The sequence below is a fragment of the Sminthopsis crassicaudata genome, chromosome 3, assembly GCF_048593235.1.
Source record: "Sminthopsis crassicaudata isolate SCR6 chromosome 3, ASM4859323v1, whole genome shotgun sequence".
Classification (NCBI taxonomy): Eukaryota; Metazoa; Chordata; class Mammalia; order Dasyuromorphia; family Dasyuridae; genus Sminthopsis; species Sminthopsis crassicaudata.
Window position 1 is genome coordinate 502,343,348 of NC_133619.1, and position 20,128 is coordinate 502,363,475.

The window sequence follows — 20,128 nt, forward strand, 5'->3', positions numbered from 1 at the left end:
TTTCTTAAAATATAAATGTTTTTTCAATTGCTTTCAATCTTTTATCAAAACATCTCTCTGCCTATTCCAAATACTACATATCCTTCAAAGCTTAAGTTCCACAACTTCCATGAAGCCCTTCTTAAACATTTCAGCTATGTTCACGTCATCCTCCAAACCTGAGTATTTTTGTTAATATCTCTCATTAAGCAGTGAGAATTCTAACACTGCTGACATATTATTGTTATTTAACTCTCTGTATATGTTTGGTCTCCTGAACCAAACTGTGAAGTCAGTAAGAACAAGGAACATACTCTATCTAATACATTTTCATATCTTCTAGTTCCTAATAAACAACAGGCAATAAATTGTCTTGATAGCCTAAATACTTAGGAAATAGCTCAGCATAGGGAATTTTTATTTCCTGGTGGAGACAATCCATTTTAAAATAACTTTCAGATCTCTAAATAAATGCCACTTACAACTATGACAGCCAATATTCTCCAGAAGCTTGAATAGAGAAAAACAAACAAACAAACAAAAAAAAACAACAAGACCCAAAAACTACATTTTGCATTGGAAGTCAATGCAAATTATTAAAACTTAAGAGGAATAAGAGGAAAAAACAAATAATGAAAGAACTGTCAACAGTGGGAGATACTACACAGTATTTCTGAATTCTCAAGTCTCTTCTCTGCAGTTTGAGAGAAAAGTCTTTTCCTCTTAGTATTGACAAGCTCTAGGAAGTCTCTATTTAGCTGAGTCCCACGGTGTTCTATCATGAGGTAGTATCACCATCTAGCGGCCAAAAAGGATATTGAACCTTCTAAATTGAACTTATCAGTGGGCTGCCCAGTGTGTAAAGTGTGCTATGGGTAGGAAGCACTAAATGTAATTGTGAATAGATTCTCCATATGTCGTTTCTGATAACCCTTATTTGCTTCTTTTGTCCCTATGCCCAGAGTAAGATTTCATAAATGCTAATCTTTTTTAACAACTTTCTAAAATGTTGAATGGAGAACACAGGGTAGCAGAAAAGAAATGAGGTATTAACTCACTTTCCAAACAATTTATGTCTAGTCAGACTATCATAATGAGACATTGCTGAACTATACATGATATAACTATAACTATAATAATAATAATGATAATAATAATATGAAACCAATTTGTCACAGATGTCATATATCAGAAGACAGGTTTCTCAGGCATAAAAAAAACTGAATTTAAATGCAGAATGGACAGTATAACAGTAGAAACCCAAATCCTAGATGCTGAAGTAACCTCAAAGCGTGGTTTAGAGAATCTTAGGGAATCCCTGAAGCCCTTTCAGAGGCATATAAATTCAAAATTAGTTTTTATTTCTAATTTGGTAAATATCTATAAATATAACTCACATAATAGTATGAAGATATTAAGAATTAAAATGTAAAAACCACTGCTATAGAGAACTGAAGAGCAATGACTGTTTAAAAAAAAAAGCAGAGGGCTTTATGGATGATGAAACATGCCTTTAAACAAACAGGTAGGAGACCATAGTAGTCACCAGGCCAGGCTGATAGAGAACAACAGTAAAATGTGAGTGTAATTATTTATAGAAGAATTGAGTTCTCCAAGTAAAATCGAACATATTAAGGTAAGAAGGCAATCACAAGTAGCACTTCACATCTCTTTAAGCAAGAACCATAGAAAAGTAAATGAAACTTCATTTGTACCCAACCATATTTTAAGGGTTTTTTTTTTTTGTTTGTTTGTTTGTTTTTTGAAAGACTGACTTTTGTACCTTTGTATCTTGAACAGTACTCACTTCATGCAATTAGGTTAATAAGACACATCATAGGTACACTCACATAATATATACACAACACACACAAATAGGTCTTTCAATCACATTCACAAAAGTTGACAAAAATCCATGACTATCAATACAAATGTTATATTAAAATTTTAATCAAAGATAAAGAAGTAAGGTATCATTTACAAATAGAGTCGAAGTTGGCGGGGAGGGTGGGGAGGAGGGAATATTAAATTTGGGAATACAGAGATAAGGTCATAGAGCAGAGAAAAAGAGTGGACTCCAAACTCTGCAGCTGTTCACCTGAAAACATGTTATCTCTGTTACAGAGGGGAACAATTGATTACAAAATCAATTTAAAATTAATGGTAATGGGGAGAAGAGAGGAATAGTATGACCTATTATTGTGTTTTGTCCCCACAGAATCCTTCCCTTTTATCTTGGCACCTAAAATTTAGGTCACTCAATTCAGCAAAGAAACTAGATGTAGTCTAGGCAAAAGGCTATGCCTTTCTTTTCTTGTTGATTGGAATGCCACCTTAGTTCCAGCCCTACTATTGTACTACTTACAACACACTTCCAGCTCAAAATGTGTCTTTTTTCTTTAATCTATGATTCCCTGAGGCTATTCAGCCTCTTTCCCCTGAAAATTCTATCAAGACCTCTAGCAGGTCTCTGGGCTGGCCTGGGACTAGGCAGCTCTGGCTGCCCAGAATGTCTCTTATGTCTGTGGGTGTCTCCATTGGGGAGTTTTCTGGGGATCCAGCGAAGATCCTTAGCTCCTCTACTTCAGATGGGGACCTCATATCTCTTTATATCTAGAAAGAAGATAGAAATTCAGGTTAAGAAGATAAAACAGAGATGAGAGGATCAGATAGACTCTTATATCTCCTTAAAACACTGACACTCTCAACTTCTATCTTATAGTCTTCATAAAATTATGAGGATAGGAACTATAAATCCTCCTTCTATTCTAAATAAAATAAGATTGGACTGGAAATAAGTTTCTACAGGAAGTCAATTAGATTCCCAAGAATCACTAGATTCCTCTTTTCATTCTTCTGAATGTCTTTCTCACCCATAATCCCAATTTGTGTCAAAATGGTATTCATAAATGCTTCCTGGCTCCCTCTTTTAAAAGGGTAGCATGAATTTTATGTAGTCCTCAACCCCTGACCCCGACAATCTTTCATAACCACATGAGAAACAGATTCCCGGAAGGGAAAGAGCTCTCCTAATCTCCTTTTCCCAGATAAGCAGCACTAGAACAGAGCTCCCCAAGCTTCCCATGGAATGCAAAAGAAACTCCCTCCCAGCCCTTCATTCTTCTAGTCTGGGTTCAAAGCATCAACCAGATCCCTGCAAGCAAGAAAACCAGGCCCAAGAGAGGAGTTCAGGGGGCCACAGAAAAGGTTATTCATACCACCACCAACACAGCTCAACTTCTGATCAAACTCTTTTTTTTTTTCCCCATCTCCTTCCCATGCCATCCCATTTCCTCCCTCCTTTCTTCTGCCCCAAACCCCCATTGCCCATCAATAAAAGAGCAGAGGGAAAACCAGGTCAGGTATCTCCATTGGACTTGATTAGAATTCACTTTCATTGTTTTCTTCACCCCTCAAGCAGAGTTCCAGATAATTTTGGATTGTGAACCTCATAGCAATGGCATTGCAACTACAAAGAGGGGAGTCTTTACTCCAAACTTTCCCCCTCAAATAAAAATATCCCTAAGGTCTGGTCTCCCCAAAGAAGGCAGAGGTTCTGCACTTCGTAAGGAAAACCCCATGTACATTATTTAAATCACAAGTCCTTGGAGCTGACCCCTTTAGAAGCAAGCAAGAGAAATCACACTGGTGAGAAGAGTTGGCATGCAGTCCTGGTTCCGATTGCAAATCAGTCATGGGACTAGGGGAACATACTCACAATACAAACCACAGCCCACCGGACACTACCTTGGGTGGGTTAGGGCCAGACAAGAGCTATGAAGACATATGGAAGACAATGGATGTTAGTAAAGATTGGCAAGATGTTGGGAGGGGTGGGGGGGAAGGAGGGAAGGGAGGAAAGGAGAAAGGGATGGAGGGAAGAAGCATGGAAGCTGGAGACTTCAGGCTAGGCTCCCTGGAGTCCAGGTTAAGAATTTTCAGGGAGTCGGGGCTCAAGCAAGACTCAGGGTAATTTTAGAAAAGTCAGTTATTAGCCTCTGGTTCTCCAGCAGGACTCAGGGGTAGATTATGATTACCACAAAATGTAAGGTTTGGGAAATCCTCTAAAATTGAATGCCCAAAGGAAGCCCTCTAGTTCAAGGACCTTAGATCTCAGGAGAACTCACCCTCTGTTTCTATTCTCACTTCCCCTCCAGGTCTGGATTTCTTTGTACACCAATCGAGAGAGGAACTGTAGGGGAGAGAAAAATAGAAGGGGATCTATGAAGCTAGGCAGATACCAACCCTTTTAGAGGTCTGGGATAAAGAGATAGGATAGGGTTTAATGGTGCTTTCCGCATAGTACACATTCCCTAAATATTCGTTGATTAATTATAGGTGGAAGGATAGTAACCTTGAGTGGTACGTTATTTAAGGAATGTGGATAATATTCTGAGCTATCCAGAAAAGATGCAAAAGCTACCAAAATACAACCAATCCTATACTGTACCAGATTTCTTAGTGCCAATTCCTTCCCTGTGGAAATCCTGCTAAACAGCCAGGCCAAGGTGCCATAACAGTGGGTTGGGATCCCACACTCACTCAAGGCAAAAACAAGTCATTTACCAGGCAAGCCAAGATATCTGCAGAAATCAGCATGTAGAAGACGTTGTTCCAGCCTGTAGGGGAGATGAGCCCAGCTAGCAGAGGCCCTAAAGCAGCACCTAGAGGAATAACACAGACATGTAAGGAGCAAAGCAAGATGGTCCAGATCTCAGATGGTCAAATCTCCTCTGCTGTAACATTCTCCTGGCAACCCAACCCATGCTCAGGGTGCCGATCTGTGCAGTGGAAGAGATAAGGGCCCACCTGCCTAGAACAAGGAGTGGGAAGGACAAGAAGCCAGCCAGAACACACTGACCTATTGAGCCAGTCCCATCAATAATGGCTGCCACAGTGGAAAGCGCCTTTGCATTGCCCCTCAGACTCTTGTGTGTGCCCTAGGGAGACAAAAGAGAGTAAAATCAGAGGTCTGCCAGGAGCAACTTGCATCACTGCTATTTAGCCAGGCCCAAAGTATATCCAAATTCACCAAGGAGAGCATCAGTCTCTAGCTGAGGGATAGCTCAATAATGGCAAAAGGACACAGCTCATAAGTTTGATAATGGTATTGGGAAGATGCCTGACTTGGGAGAGAGAAAAGGAACATAAAGTTTATTCAGAAGGGAAAATGTTTTACACACAACATGCTAATCTAACAAACATTGAGTAAAGGGAAAGGGAATGGATATTTCTAAAAGAGAAATACCTACTCAAATCTTGCAAATAATTCTCTCCCCTAATCATATAAGGCCTTGTGGGGAACTGGGACTCTCCATGGAGTGGGCACCATGAGTTATACTAAATGGAAGTATAATGTCAATTCTTACCAGGTCGGCTGAGACAGCAGTGGTGATGAGAGCGTAGGGCCCATTGACCAAAGCCCCACAGATAATCAACATCACTAGGAAGGTAGAGAAAAAGATAGTGGTCATCTCAAGCAAAGGGTAAAGGTGGAAAGTTCTCCCAGTCTTAAACTGTTCCCCACCAGACCTGGATTCTTAGTCTCTTATTCCCACCCCCAATAAATTCCTGTTGTTTCCTAGTTCCTCCTTCCATCCCCAAGCCTAGTCTACTCCTAGGCACTTAAAACACTCAGAGCACCAAACTTCTCCCTCCCTTTGTCCTTTTCTGTGCACATTCATGGAAATCCAGAAGAACCCAAGTTCTTCTCACCTACAGAACTGCCAATTCCATTCTGGCCTACAGAATTGTACAGGAACAGCTAGAAGAAGAAGAAAAAAAGGGCATGGGATAAAAAGATTATCTTCATGGGGTGTTTAAAGGGACATGGTCCATAGATCTTAGCATTACCCTTTTCCATCCTGGAATCCCTATTCATCTTGTCTACCTCCCTAAAACTGATAGGGATCTCTGTCCCCAAGAATAAATTCCAAGACCTCCCTTAGGAAGCTGACGTAGATTTGAAATCTATAGTCTCCCTATTTGAAAATTCTTATCTAACCCAAATTTCCCATTGCAATATAAACCAAAATTTCTTTGCTTTGTCTGAATTAGGCAAGAAAATATAACAGCTGACCTTCCTCTTGTCATAATAATCTAATTCCCATTCTCTATCACCACCACCCCACACACCCCTCTTTCCCCTAAGCAAACTAAATAGTTCTCTAAGCTCTCATTCCCCTTTCTACTATGCCATCCCTTTTGTGGATAAACCATTTATTCCCTGTAAACATCCCCCAAGGAGACAGCCAACCATCCCCTCCCAAATGATAGAGACTAACCATAGGGGCAGCCACAATCAGCATGACACAGCAGGTAGTGGCCCTGCCATTGGTATAGTCAGAGATGATCCCTGCAAGGATGCCACCTGTAACACATACCCCACCTTACCTCCCTCTGCAATCACTGATTAAAAACCAGAGCTCTCCCATCATCCCCACTATCTTTGACCCCTTCACATTATTACCACAGCCTCCAAACTAAGATGTGGACAAAGGATTCTTTCCACTCCACCCTTCCCTACATAAATGAAAACGCAAGTATGAGGAGGAACAGCTTTTTCCAAAAGCTGCCTGGCCAGGCAGGAATCCTTGGAAATATATGTCCTCTCCTCTGTTTCTGCTTGACTAGGTCAAGCCTTATTGATCATGTACTTCCCTCCCCTCCCTACTACTCTACTCTCAATTCAAGGGGAAAGACTCAGCCCTCTGGGAAAAACAAGCACAGAGAACCTGACCTATTATGCCACCAACATCAAAGAGGGTAGAAAGATCCCCAGCTTCCTTGGGTCCAAAATGAGCTGTGGAGAAAACAAAAGAACTGAGAAAAAATCTGGGCATAAATTTAAAAGTAGGCAGAACTAGCTAACTAAAATGCATAACTTGGAAGCAAAGAATAAAGAAGGGATTGATTCACAGAGCATCTGAGGACAATATCCATGACATTCTGCAGCTATCTTTGAAGAAAGCCCCTTAAATAAGCTTTGGGATAAACTAAACATTTATCATGACTAAGTCCCATGTACAATGCTCAAAGCTGCTAGAAGGTATAAAAAAGGCTGTTTTTAGGAATCAGAGAAGACAGGGAATGTTGTTTATGATAGACAGGTAAGGAAGAGCTTGGAAGCTAGGGTAAGTAGTTGGTTTAATGGTTTAAGGGAGACCTGAGGGAAATTGACTCCTCATCCCTAAAGTGGTTAGAAGAGTGGGGAGAGAAATGTGGTGGAAGCCCAAAGTAGGTGAAGGATGCTAAAGGGCATGCCTTGCTATGGTTTTTTATTTTAAGATTTTGGGGGCCAATTTTCCTCAGTGACATATAGCTCCTGGGAATAAACAGCTACTGAATACCAGATCTTGAGTCCAGATAGCCAATAGAGAGAAGTGTCTACTTAATGCCCAAGTTAGTAACAATGTGCCAGAGAAGAGCCAGCACAACCACAATGATCCTCACAATGTTGATGAATTCTCCCTTTGATAGAAAAAGCTATAAACTTCTCTGGTAGTTGGTTATAAGGCCTTGCCCCCAAAGTCTCCATTTCACCATTCAATATGGAGTCAGGTAGCCTTCAAGTAGGTTCTTGTTAGGTTATGTGAATAGAAAGATAAGAAGTCACAACAGAGAACAACAGAAAGAAAGGAATACTCGGGACATGGTTCTTTATGTAATCTTCAATTTTGTCTAAAATATGAAGTATGGCATGATGAAAGATTTGCATTCTATGGACCTATGGATATGAGGGTGCCTAAAAGCCCTAGTATCCAATTTCTAAGTCTCTTGCTTTTCTCACAAGACAGATTCCAGAAAAATTGTATCCCCAGACCTGAAGCACATGCAGAGTACCTGGATGATCCTTTATTCTGCTGAGCCAACCCCTTCATTCCCACCTCAGCCTTCCAAATACTCTTTCATAACTTCTTTCCTTACTCCCTCCCCCCACCCATTTCCCTACTTTCTCCACCTAGCACATGCACTTACCAACATTAACGATGTAGAGGGGCAACCAAAATAAGAAGGTATAACTGACCAGCTTGGCAAACAACAGACACAAGGAGAATTCCACTACACCCTGGAGGAAAGTAAAGGGATGGAAATAGTGCCAAGGGACTCCCCCATCGCTGATCTCAGGGTACCATCTCTAAGGCACTCTGTTCTGCTCAACCCCTTTCAGAAAGAAATCTCTGGAGTAAACATTCAAGCACTAGTCCACTCCTTCACCACTTCCAACCCTGCCAATCCTCTCTTACTCACTGGGATTTTGAGTGCCCCTAGGAAACTGATGGCTTCAGGCTTTTCATTTGACTCCTTGGAACATCCAGCACCTTCAGTTCCACAATCCCTCTCAGCACAATGTCCAGTCATTGAATCCACAGCCTGGTCTTCAACAGGCGCATTCTGAACACAGTGGGGGAAAATTCCTTAAAATGGAGGATGAGATTCTGGCAATCTCCCTCCCACAGAATGGAAATCCAAACTTACTCACCATTACCTGAGGGGTATGGGATATCCCTGACTGAAAAGAATAGGCCTTAGGGTCAAAGGCTTAAATTCATGGTTATACACAGGCTTTAAGGGATTCTCCTATAGAACTCACTGCTTGGTTATGGCTGGCCCTACTTCTGATAGAGATTTAGGTGGTCAAATGTATAGCAAGAAGTGAGAAGCAGGACTAATCAGATCCATTTAGTAACTGGCTTATTTCCCAACTTCTTCCTAGCCTGATGCTTCTAGTAACTAGTTTCTCTGGGGAGGAATGAGGTGAGTAAAGTCACCTTTCACCTTCTGGGAGGGTTCCTACTCACATGGTGCTGAGGAGGGGTACAGTCCACATCTTCAGGGTCTAAAAGAAAAAGTGAGGATTAGAATGAAGGAGGCCAGGCCCTATCATTCCAGAGTAACCTCATTTTTTCGTTATTACTGATTTCAAAGCAGTTCAGAATTTGGGGATTCTCAGTACTTATTTTTTAATAAGGAGGAAAAAAGGAAAAGCAGTAGAACTTAAAGGAAAGGAAGTGTATTGGGAGGCAAGAGTTCTTCTGTCATTTCAGTCCTGTCTCTTTGTGATCCCATTTAGGGTCTTCTTTGAAAAGATCCTAGAGGGGCTTGCCTCTTCTTCTTCCAGCTCATTTTACAGATAAGGAAGCTAAGGCAAACAGGTTATGCACGGTCATACTGACAGCAAGTGTCTGAGATTGCACCTGAATTCAACTCTTCCAAAATCTTGGTTTTATCACTATAAAACCGAGATAATGCTAGCACTATATACCTGATATAGGATTGCTATGAGGAAAACACTATAAACTTAAAACTACAAAACAAATGTGAATTAACATTAGTTATCTCTTTTTCTCAGTCCCTTAAGTACAGAAAAACAAAAACCTAGTGTGATGCTCATTAGAGAATCCTGGAAAAAGAGAAGACCTGGGAGTTAATTCTGCACTCACTCTCAACAAGGAAGAAGAAACTGATGACGCCTGTGACAGCAATGATAATACCAGGCACGATGAAGGACAGGCCCCAAGCTGAATCCACCCAGATACCAGCAATCAGGGAGCCTAGTATGTTGCCCACAGATGTGTGGGAGTTCCAGATACCCATGATAAATCCTCGCCTAGAGATGAAGTTAGAGGAGGAGAAAAGAGGTAGAAAGGTTAGCAGCCTTACCTTAGGTGAAGGAGCTAATTGAGAATTTCATGAGCCTAAATCTCATTTGATGGGCTCAAAGCACCTCATCACCAAAGGGGCAACTGAGATTGTAAGCAAGGAAGGAATGTGATCTATGTCACATTAAGAGAAGAGAATTGAGGGATCACAAAACCTTCCAAATGAGTTTTCTCCTTATTTAGTCCTACTATCCTGGAGTTCCAATGCAATTACTTCCACCATCCTTCACCTGTGAAATCTTCTACCAGCGAAATCCATCCATATTCACAGCTTGGAGTATTCTGTTTCTCTCTCTCTCTGGTCTCTCTGTTTCTGTCTCTGTCTTTCTCTTGTCTCTCCCTCTCTGTTTCTCTCTCCCCCCTTCTCTTTTTAAACACCCACTACTTCCCATTCCTCCCTCCCTTTTACCCCTTCCCCTATGCCTATGCTTACCTTCCCTTCCCAAACCAGTTACCAACACAGGTCACTACTGATGGCCAGCCTGTGGTCTGTGCCAGTCCATTAAAGATCTACAGGAAGAGAAAAATTAAGGGAACATGTATGATGGGCACAGATTAATTTAAAAGGTCTGGAGCTGAAAATAAAGAAGGGAAGCAAGAAGTTTGGTAATGAAGTCCTATGACTCAAATATATACAAATCTGTCACAAAGCTAAAAACAAAACAAAACAAAATGTCCTATATCCTCCTAACTAATGAATAAAGGGCAGAGAAGATAGATTGGATTTCAAGGAATGAGAAGAGGGATGGAAGAAGAACTGGGGCAGGAAAATAAATCTGCAAAAGGGAAGGGAATCTTTACCTGGACAAGCACATAGTACCACAATTGGTGAATGTTCCAATAATAACCCAGGCCAAAGAGCGCAGTAAAAATCCCACTCAGCAGCATCCCAGCAAACAGGTAATAGCGGATGGAAAGTCTCTCCCCAAAAATTCCACTGAAGAAAATTAATCATTAAATCTCAAAAATATTCCAATCACAACCTAGCCCTACCAACCCAAGCCACAACTCATACCTGGTCCCTTCCCCAGCTCCACCTACTATTAAAGTAAATGTTTCCTAAGGAATTTAGAGGTCTAGATTATAACAAAGGGAGGGTTCTCCTCAACATTTTTATCCAGATGAAGAATGATTAATCAAAAGCACCCTGTAAAGGAGCAATTCAGGTAGCAAAGAGGCAACTCCATCTTTTTGACTAGAGATTAAAAATCATTGATCAAAGGCAGCCTTGAGAAGAAAAACAAGTCATAAATAGGCAGCCAGCCAGGAGAAAGTAAGGAAGATTCCCAAATCTAGGGGATTTTGTCTGTGGGGAATATTAAGGGTTGATGTGTATTGGTCTCTTCATTAGTTGAGCCACCTCCTTCCCCATCTTCCTTGCACATCCTTAAATAAATACATTAGTACTGACAAAGATACTGAACTCAAGAAAAATAAATTATCCTGATTTATTCTATGCTATAAAGGACTTCGACTCTCCTTTAATACCTGATGAACATGCCGACAGCATAGGCAATCAGAAAAGCATCGTCCACACCTCCCAGCAATTCCTTGTAGTTTTCCTGATCTGGAAATAAATGAAAAAGATGCCTCCCCAATCAGATTGCCACAGAACAGACAGCTTCTCCCAACTCTCCCAGCCACACATTAATCACACATTAAGTATATATGCCATGGCTAATATGGAAATGTTTAAGATGATTGTACATATATAACATCACATGGCTTGGTATATTGGGGGGGGGTAAGAAAGAAGGAGAGAAAAAATTTGGAACTCAAAACCTTACAAAAATTAATGTTGAAACCTATCTTTACAGGTAACTAAAAAATAAAATACTATTGAAAAACAATATATATTTGCATTTGTGCCAGAAACATATAGATCTAGGCAAAGACAAATCCCTAGCCTCAAAAAACTTAGATTCTAAGAAACAAAGATGCATGTAGAGACAAAATGGATATGAAATGATTTTGAAAAGAAAGCACTGAAGAAAGTGGCGTTTGAGATGAACCGTGAAGAAAATTAACAATTCTGAGAAATGATGGTAAGTAGGGTATGCACTGAAGTCATGGATAAAGGTACAGAGATGGAAGATGAGTAACAGAAAGACAGCTTAACTGCACTGCAGTGTTCACAGAGTATGGAATACATAAAAAAGCTGTAAAGGTAAATCAGGGCAATGTTGCTAAGGGCTTTAAATGCCAAACAAAGGAATTTACATTTGATCCTGGAGCAAATAAGGAATCACTGGAGCTTATTGAGTAAGGAAATGACATGGTTGTGCTTGCCCTTTACCAACACAAGTTTAATAACTGTATGAAGGATGGATGGGGCAGAAATAGTACTTGAAGTTGGGAAACTACAAGACTACCGCAGTAGTTCAGTCAAGAGGTGATAAGGGCTTACAATTGGAGTTTGTGAGAAAGAAGAAGTGATCTATGTCAAAGATCTGGTAAATAAATAGACTGTGTAAGAGGGAATGTAGGATAACACTAAGGTTCCCTTCCCAAGGGTCCGGTTTTTCACTAGTCATCACAACCCCTATCCATTCTTCTTCCTCAAGGCAGAAGTTAGACCAGTGTTAAGGATAGAGGGCAGAAGGATAAGGGCCAAGCTCTTACCAAATGGAGCCCAGCTACACCATGTGGTGCTGTTGGAGTTGTTGTTGGGATTTTCTAGCCCTGTGCAGTTTCGATGCAACTGGCTCTGAGGAAGCAAAGGATTAGCCCAAGAGTCATCCCTACTGATAGAGAGTCTCAGCAGCAATAGCACTCTGAGCCTCCATCAGATCCCACCTGGTCAGATTCTCCAGTCTAACCCCCACCCAAAAGTCACTGTCCCTCCCTGCTCCCAAGGCTCCCTGGTTTCTTGTGCCCTACATCCCTGGCCGGTTTCTCATGCACAGTATGTGCACACAAAAAGTGGGGCAAGGGAAGCTGTGGACAAGAGGAGCTATGGTGGAGTGGAGGAAGCTACCTCCCTTCCAAAGGAGACTGGGAGGAGAAAACACCTGCCAGATGCCTGGGAATGTGTAAGAACCTGTCCTTCAGGATCTGGGAGCACATCCTGCCAGCCAAACAACAGTATTCCCAGCAAAGAACTGCTTCCTCCCTCAAGTCACTCTAGACCTCACCCTGGCTTTTCCCCGGCCTCACCTTGACAACACTGATCGGCTTCCTAGACATGTGGTAACAGGTATAAATGAGGAAGGTGAGCAGCAGAATAAGGCCTCGGTACCTGTAACAGAATGAGACAGACATCTTAGTCAATAGGAAACAGTTGGAGCTGGGAGGACCAATCCACCAAGATCCATAGGGCCAGGAATCATAATATGCACACACAATTCCATTCCCATTTAAATATATCTAGGGTTTACAATATGGTACCCCGGAAAGAGCTCAGTAAAGAGAAACTTGATCTAGAAATTCACAGAAGCAAATCAAAAGAACTAGGAATACTGAGCTGGAATTCAAAAATGTAAGAGGTGAGACAATGTTCACTCCTTTCCCCAGAAATAGAACAAGAGTTAGGCAGGGGGGAGAAAGATTATATTAGACAAGAAGGCTCCCACCTACTGCTCCATCCCCAAACCTCCCAGCAGGATTATCACTATTATTATCACTACAGATCAAGAACTCTTCCTGATCATCCCTTACACTCTTTTTCTTCTCTTTTTATTTCTTTAAAATAGAGGAAAGAATATCTGGGTCCACCTTTATAGGAGCTGTTTGAAAAGCAGATGGGGGTCATTTTGTAGCTTAGGCCTGGGAATAAAGAAGGAAGACTCTTAGAACGTCAAGGGAAGACTCTCCTCCAGAGGCATGGAGACAGAACGAATTTCTCCTAGCTATAGGAACTACTATATATAGCAGAGCTTAGACTGTTTTTTTTGTTTTTTTTGTTTTTTTTTTTTTTTGCCATTACTACTCTCCATAGCTTTTTCCTCTTATATCCATTCTTTGAAACTCTTTCTACTATATTTTGTTGTCTCCTTACTCTTCTCTATTCATGCAAAGAATTCTCAGAAAATTGAGGTTTAGAAGAGGAGAGGGTCCTACAATGGTAAAACTTAGAAAAGCAGCAAAGCCCTGTCTAATCCCAACCTAGCCTATCTTTGCTTTGCCTTCAAAAACTTTTCCTCTTTCCACCTGTGGCTCACAGATCTCACATAGCACGATATGCTCCTAAATTTTTACTTTGGCTAGGGTTGGAAAAAATATGCCCAAAGTTTCCACTGTCACCATTATCACCCTCCTGTCCCACGGTAGCATCTTGAGGAAAGGAATTCAGCTCCCTGGGTCTGAGTCATTGTCTGCTTTTCTAACAGGGATAGATCAATGTGGGGGAGGAGGTGGGACAGAAGAGAAACAGTAAATAGGCTGCTTCTACCTTTTGATGCAATCTGCCCTTCCCCCCAAAAGGAACACTGTACTCAAGAAAAAGAACATTATTAAGGACAGGAACCATACAAAGGAAGGGGAAAGAAATAATAATAAGCTTCTCTGAAATGAGTAAAATATGGAACAAACCAATGTCCCCTTAGGGTTCCTTTTATGATCATATGAAAACTAGGAGAGAACTTCTAGGTTTTCACCCCTACCATAGAGAAGACCTTTCAACAAAAGAGGACTCATTTCCCTCAGTGGTATCAGAAATAATGAACTCCCAACTTGAAGGAAAAAGGTATCTCAAAAAAAAAAAAAAAAAAAAAGCCTGTACTACTGCATGAGGTGCCAGACCTTTATTATTTCACATTAATACTATGTAGACAAAGCATTTATTCAGTACTTACTGTGTCAGACACTAATCTAAACTAATCTTCTAAAATAATCTCTTCGCTGGTATTCCAGTCTCCAGCCTCATTCCCTCCAAACCATTTCACTCACCATGGTAAAAGAATTTATAATACATTACAAATTACTACAAATAGTCATCCCCAAAACAAAACAATTTTCCAGTGGTGCTTCACTAAGCAATCAATAGCTCAAATTATTTAGCATCTCTACATATCAGTTTCCTCATTTATAAAATGGGATCTTGTTCTATCCTAGCTCAGACTTAGGAGGAAAGTACTTTGTAAACTTTAAAGCAATTGCACTAATACTAGAGATGTTATCATCACCATTATTAATATTATTATTGTTGCCATGGGATGAAGTCCAAGGTCCTTAGCTAAGCTAAGTATTATTCTAAGACCTCCAAATCTGACTCCTACCTACCTCTCCAACCTTATCTTCTACTATTGTACACAACACCCATCCCCTCGCCCTTCCCCAACTAAACTATCCACTCTTTGTTTCCCAATGAAACCTGTACATTTCCATCTCTGGGCCACTGCCCTTCTAAACTGCTCTCTCCTCTACCCTCCCCTCCACCTTGTATTACCTTTCTATCAAGACCTACTTCAAATCCCAACTTTTCCATGAAGTTTTCCTTTAGCAATTCTTTTTTCTTCTAAAGTTCTAATAGCATTAGTGTCAGTTTCATTCATCTGTTACTTCTCAAATACCTACTGGCATCTTTCTTTTCTCCAGTCAATTTTAAGTCCCTGCAGAGCAAGAATACTCTTTTATACTCTGAATAGCCAACCTCTTTGCATCCCTATCTCCCAATACACAGCCCAGTATATGCAATTAGTATGCATGAAGGAGGGGAAGGATGATCGAGCTCAGCCCCAAGGACCACAAATTAGAATAAAAAAGAGGGACTAAGGAAAGCAAAGGTCATGACTTTAAGATCTAAGGAGGAGAAATCCTTGGAAAACCTTGTGATGTGTGAGAAATTCTTAGAAGGAATGATATCCATTTAAATCTTATTTCCAACTTTCAATAGTTGTGTGATGATGAGCAAGGAGCACTTTTTTTGCTACCTACCCCATAGCATTGTTGTGAGGAAAGCACTTGGTAAACTTTATAAATACGGGTTATTGCCTTCATCTCTTTCTATATATAGTTCTAACTATTCAGTGGGTCCAAAATCGAACATTTTATCTCTCTCCTGTCTCACAAAAAAAGAAAAAATACCTGCCTTTCCCCCATCTTTCCTCTTTCTTTTCATGATATCATCACCCTCCCAGTCATCAAGGTCTTTCTCCCCTTAATTAAGAATGAATAATTTTGTATGGTTTCATTTTGAGGCAATAATGTTCATTAGTGTGAGCTTTTACTGATACTAAGAAGATTCAGATCTAACCTTAACCAAACAAAACTGTATCAAGATAGTTTCTTAAACTTCTTGACTTTCTTTGGATCCCAGCTTCTACAAACTACTAGAGCCTTTTCTTCTGAGATAACCTTCCAGATACTCAGTATGCATCTTTTATGTATCTAGTTTTTCATATATTCTTCTTTCTCATCCTACCTTACCTGCATTATAACATACATTCCTTAAAGACCAGGACTGTGCCTGGTTATTCTTTGTATCCACAGAACAAAGTGCCTGACATGTAAATGTTTGTTGATTGAGTTTCTGATCCCTTTTTTACATACTTCAAATATTTGGGACTATCTGTTCTTCAGACTAAAGGTCCCAAATTTCTTTAATTTATTCTTACATAAATGGGCTGAAAGCCTTTCATTATCCTCTATTCTGGACACTCTCCAGCTTATATCTTTCAAAAAAAAATAAGGCCTAGACAAACAAATCCAATACAACTCAAATTAGAAGGGAAATAGTTAATGGGAATCTTTGCAAAAAGTTTCTCTGATAAATGTCTCATTTTTAAAATTAAGAAATTTAAATAGTAATACCCTTCCTAGGACTGATTATACCACTAAAGATATCAAAAACACATGTACAAAAATATATATAACAGCACCTTTTGTTGTTGCAAAGATCTGAAAACAAAATAGGTGGCCATCAACTGGGAGAATGTCTGAACAAATATTATGTTATAGGAATGCAATGGAATATTATCATGTCCTAGGAAATGATCAATGGGAAAGTCAGAGAACCATGGGAAGATTTCCTTGAATTCAGGAATACAGAAGTGAATAGAACCAGGAGAATGACTTAACTGACTCAAATAATGTAAAGGAAAACTACTTTGAAAAACTTAAGGATTCTGTTAAATACAATGACCAATCACAATTCCAGAAAGTTGAAGATGAAGTATGCTTTTTTACTTTATTGTAGAGAGGTAAACTAAAAGTACAGAATGGGGAATGCATATTAAGACATGTCAATGTGTAAAATTTTTTTACTTGATTGTGTTTATTTGGTAGGAGGCCTTTTTAACACAGACACAAATGTTAGATATTTATCCAGGAAGAAAAGATAGAAATGGGAGGCAAACAACAAACATTTATTAAGTGCCCACTATGCACCAAACAGTGCTTCAAGCTCTGTGGATACAAGAATAAGCAAATATAATTCTTGTCCTCAAGGAGCTAACACTCTAATGAAGAGGAGAAAACATGCAAACTACTTTGCAGAATCAAACTCCATATAGGATTACATGGAAATAACATCAGAGGCAAAGCACTAACATTAAGGACTGGGAAAGACTTCCTTCAGAAGGTGGGATTTTAGCTGAAATTTGAAGGAAGTCAAAAGGGAGAGAATTTTTGAGATGGGGAATAGCCAATTGAAAGACAAAGTGAAGAGACAGATGAAGTATTACCATGATAGGAGGCACATATTTAAAAAATACTTGCTAAATTGAACTGAGGACAATCTGTTCTGGGCCTCTACTAAATGGTACTGGTCAATTACTAGAATGCAAATTCCATTCCAGAAGTTCAAGGAAAGGAAGGATTCACTCTGCCTGCTTCACCTTCCTCCAAAGTCCAACCCGGTCCCCCAAAAGGAATTTGAATGGGATATCTGGCTAGACTTTTAGAGGGGACATACAAGCAAAGGAAAATTTTGTCCAATGGTAAAAGTATATACTATAAATCAAAAGACTTTAAAGAGAGACTTGAGCTCTGTGAACTAGATGTAAGAGCTTAGACATACCTCATAACCTCTCAGTGTTATAGCTCATAATGTAAGAATCAAATGAGAGATTATCCTGTAATTAAAATAGCTGGGTATAGTGGTACATACCTATTATCCCTGCTCCTGGGAGAGACAGGGATGTTAGTGAAACATTTTAACTCAAGAATTCTGAGCTGCCAGACCTTGGAAGAGGAATAAATGTATGTCCAAAGAAGAACTAGAGATCATTATTGATTACAAAGTAGAAAACTTTGATTATATCAAATTTAAAAGTTTTTGTACAAACAAAACTAATGCATATAAGAATAGAAGGGAAACAATAAACTGGGGAAAATGTTTTTATAGTCAAAGGTTCAGATAAAGGCCTCATTTCCAAAATATATAGAGAATTGACTCTAATTTATAAGAAATCAAGCCAATCTTCAATTGATAAATGGTCAAAGGATATGAACAGACAATTCTCGGATAAAGAAATTGAAACTATTTCTAGTCATATGAAAAGATGATCCAAGTCATTATTAATCAGAAAAATGCAAATTAAGACAACTCTGAGATACCACTACACACCTGTCAGATTGGCTAAGATGACAGGAACAAATAATGATGAATGTTGGAGGGGATGTGGGGAAACTGGGACACTAATACATTGCTGGTGGAGTTGTGAAATAATCCAGCCATTCTGGAGAGCAATTTGGAACTATGCCCCAAAAGTTATCAAACTGTGCATACCCTTTGACCCAGCAATGTTACTACTGGGTTTGTATGCCAAAGAGATCTTGAAGAAAAAAAAGGGACCTGTATGTGCAAGAATGTTTGTGGCAACCTTCTTTGTGGTGGCCAGAAATTGGAAATTAAGCCCATCAAATGGAGAATGGCTGAATAAATTGTGGTATATGAATATTATGGAATATTATTGTTCTGTAAGATTTCAGAAAGGCCTGGAGAGACTTACATTGAACAGATGCTGAGTGAAATGAGCAGGACCAGGAAATTGTTGTATACTTCAACAGCAATACTATATGATGACCAATTCTGATGGATGTGGCCATTTTCAACAATGAGATGAACTAAATCAGTTCCAATAGAGCAGTAATGAACTGAACCAGCTATAGCCAGCAAAACTCTGGGAGATGATTACGAACAACTACATAGAATTCCCAATCCGCCTGCATTTTGGATTTCCTTCACAAACTAAATGTACACTATTTCAAAGTCTGATTCTTTTTGTACAGCAAAACAACTGTTTGGACCTGTATACAATATATTGTATTTAATTTATACTCTAACATATTGAACATGTATTGGTCAACCTGCCATCTGGGGGGGGGAAGGAGGGGAAAAATTAGAACAAAAGGTTTGGCAATTGTCAATGTTGTAAAATTACCCATGCATATATCTGGTAAATAAAAACTACTAAAATTTTAAAAAAAAAGAATTCTGAGCTGAAATAGGCTTCTGAACTATTGCGTGTCTGCACTAAATCTAATACCAAAATGGTAACTCTCCAAGAGCAGAAGTGTGTGGGGAAGTGTCCATCAGGTTGCTTAAGGAGAGGCAAGCCAGTCCAAGTTGGAAACAAAGCAAGTCAAAACTTCCAAACAGTGGGATTGGGATGTGAGGGGTCAATGTACCTTCAAGGAAAAAACCATCATAATACTATACAAATGCTAAGTGCCTAAAAACATTCCAGACACCATGCAAAGCATTGTCAATGCAAAGAAAATTAAAGAACCATATCTGCTTTTTAGGAGCTCACAGTCTAAAGAAAGAGATGAAAGACAGCTGAAACAACTATGTACAAATTCAAGCTATTTGCAGGATAATTGGAAATAATCAACAGAGGGAAGGCTCTGGAATTAAAGGAAGAAACCCTTTCTGTAGAAGGCAGGATTTTAGCTGGAATTTGAAGGAAACCAGGGAAGACAGAAAGTGGAAAGGATGAAGGGAAGTACTCTACATATAAGATAATGCCAGTGAATTTGTCCAAAGTTAGGAGATGGAGAATCTTGTTTAAAAAATGTGAAGGAGATCATTAGAGGACTATTTTTAAATATGATCTTAGCTTCATCATAATAGATCTAGAAGGGAATTTAGCAATTATCTAATTGAACTTCATTTTACAAATAAGGAAACAGGTCCACATCTACAAAATGAGGTTAGACTCATCAATGTGCTCAAAGATTCTATCAGTTCTAAATATCAATCCTATGATATGATTGAATTTTGGATTCCTTTTTCCACATACTTCAAATACTTTAATCTATTCTCCAGGCTAAATGTTTTAATTGATTTTTATATAATATGGGTTCAAAGCCTTTCACTATCCTTGTTGCCCTACTCTGGACACTCTCCAATTAATAAGTATGAAGAGTGAACTTTAATCCAGGTTCTCTCACTCCAGAGTCTGTGTTCTTTCTACTGTACTATGCAAAAGATTAGCATGTCAGTTGATTAAATTATATTCATTTCCCCGTAGTTTGTCCCTGCTGACCTTGAACTGAATCTGTACTTATTTGGACACTTCTAGTGAAGGAGCCTTTAATATATT

General features: G+C 39.5%; 1 protein-coding gene across 3 annotated transcripts in view; it reads right to left on the minus strand.

Moving 5' to 3' along the window:
- Nucleotides 1-1,899: 1,899 nt before the first annotated feature.
- The window catches only part of SLC37A2 (solute carrier family 37 member 2), a 31,709-nt gene continuing 13,480 nt past the window's right edge, over nt 1,900-20,128 (minus strand). The window contains exons 3-20 of one of the 3 annotated variants that reach the window (XM_074303897.1): nt 12,798-12,879; nt 12,264-12,348; nt 11,130-11,208; nt 10,443-10,578; nt 10,075-10,151; nt 9,423-9,589; nt 8,781-8,818; nt 8,230-8,373; nt 7,957-8,047; nt 6,719-6,781; nt 6,264-6,349; nt 5,695-5,743; nt 5,349-5,422; nt 4,841-4,919; nt 4,546-4,643; nt 4,107-4,171; nt 3,698-3,753; nt 1,900-2,592 (exon numbers count right to left, since the gene is read on the minus strand). In XM_074303897.1, coding sequence (XP_074159998.1) covers nt 3,723-3,753; nt 4,107-4,171; nt 4,546-4,643; nt 4,841-4,919; nt 5,349-5,422; nt 5,695-5,743; nt 6,264-6,349; nt 6,719-6,781; nt 7,957-8,047; nt 8,230-8,373; nt 8,781-8,818; nt 9,423-9,589; nt 10,075-10,151; nt 10,443-10,578; nt 11,130-11,208; nt 12,264-12,348; nt 12,798-12,879 — 1,444 coding nt within the window. In that variant the 3' untranslated portion in view covers nt 1,900-2,592; nt 3,698-3,722. The remainder of the gene's footprint in view (nt 2,593-3,697; nt 3,754-4,106; nt 4,172-4,545; nt 4,644-4,840; nt 4,920-5,348; nt 5,423-5,694; nt 5,744-6,263; nt 6,350-6,718; nt 6,782-7,956; nt 8,048-8,229; nt 8,374-8,780; nt 8,819-9,422; nt 9,590-10,074; nt 10,152-10,442; nt 10,579-11,129; nt 11,209-12,263; nt 12,349-12,797; nt 12,880-20,128) is intronic. The other 2 variants (XM_074303896.1, XM_074303898.1) reach the window with 2 other exon arrangements.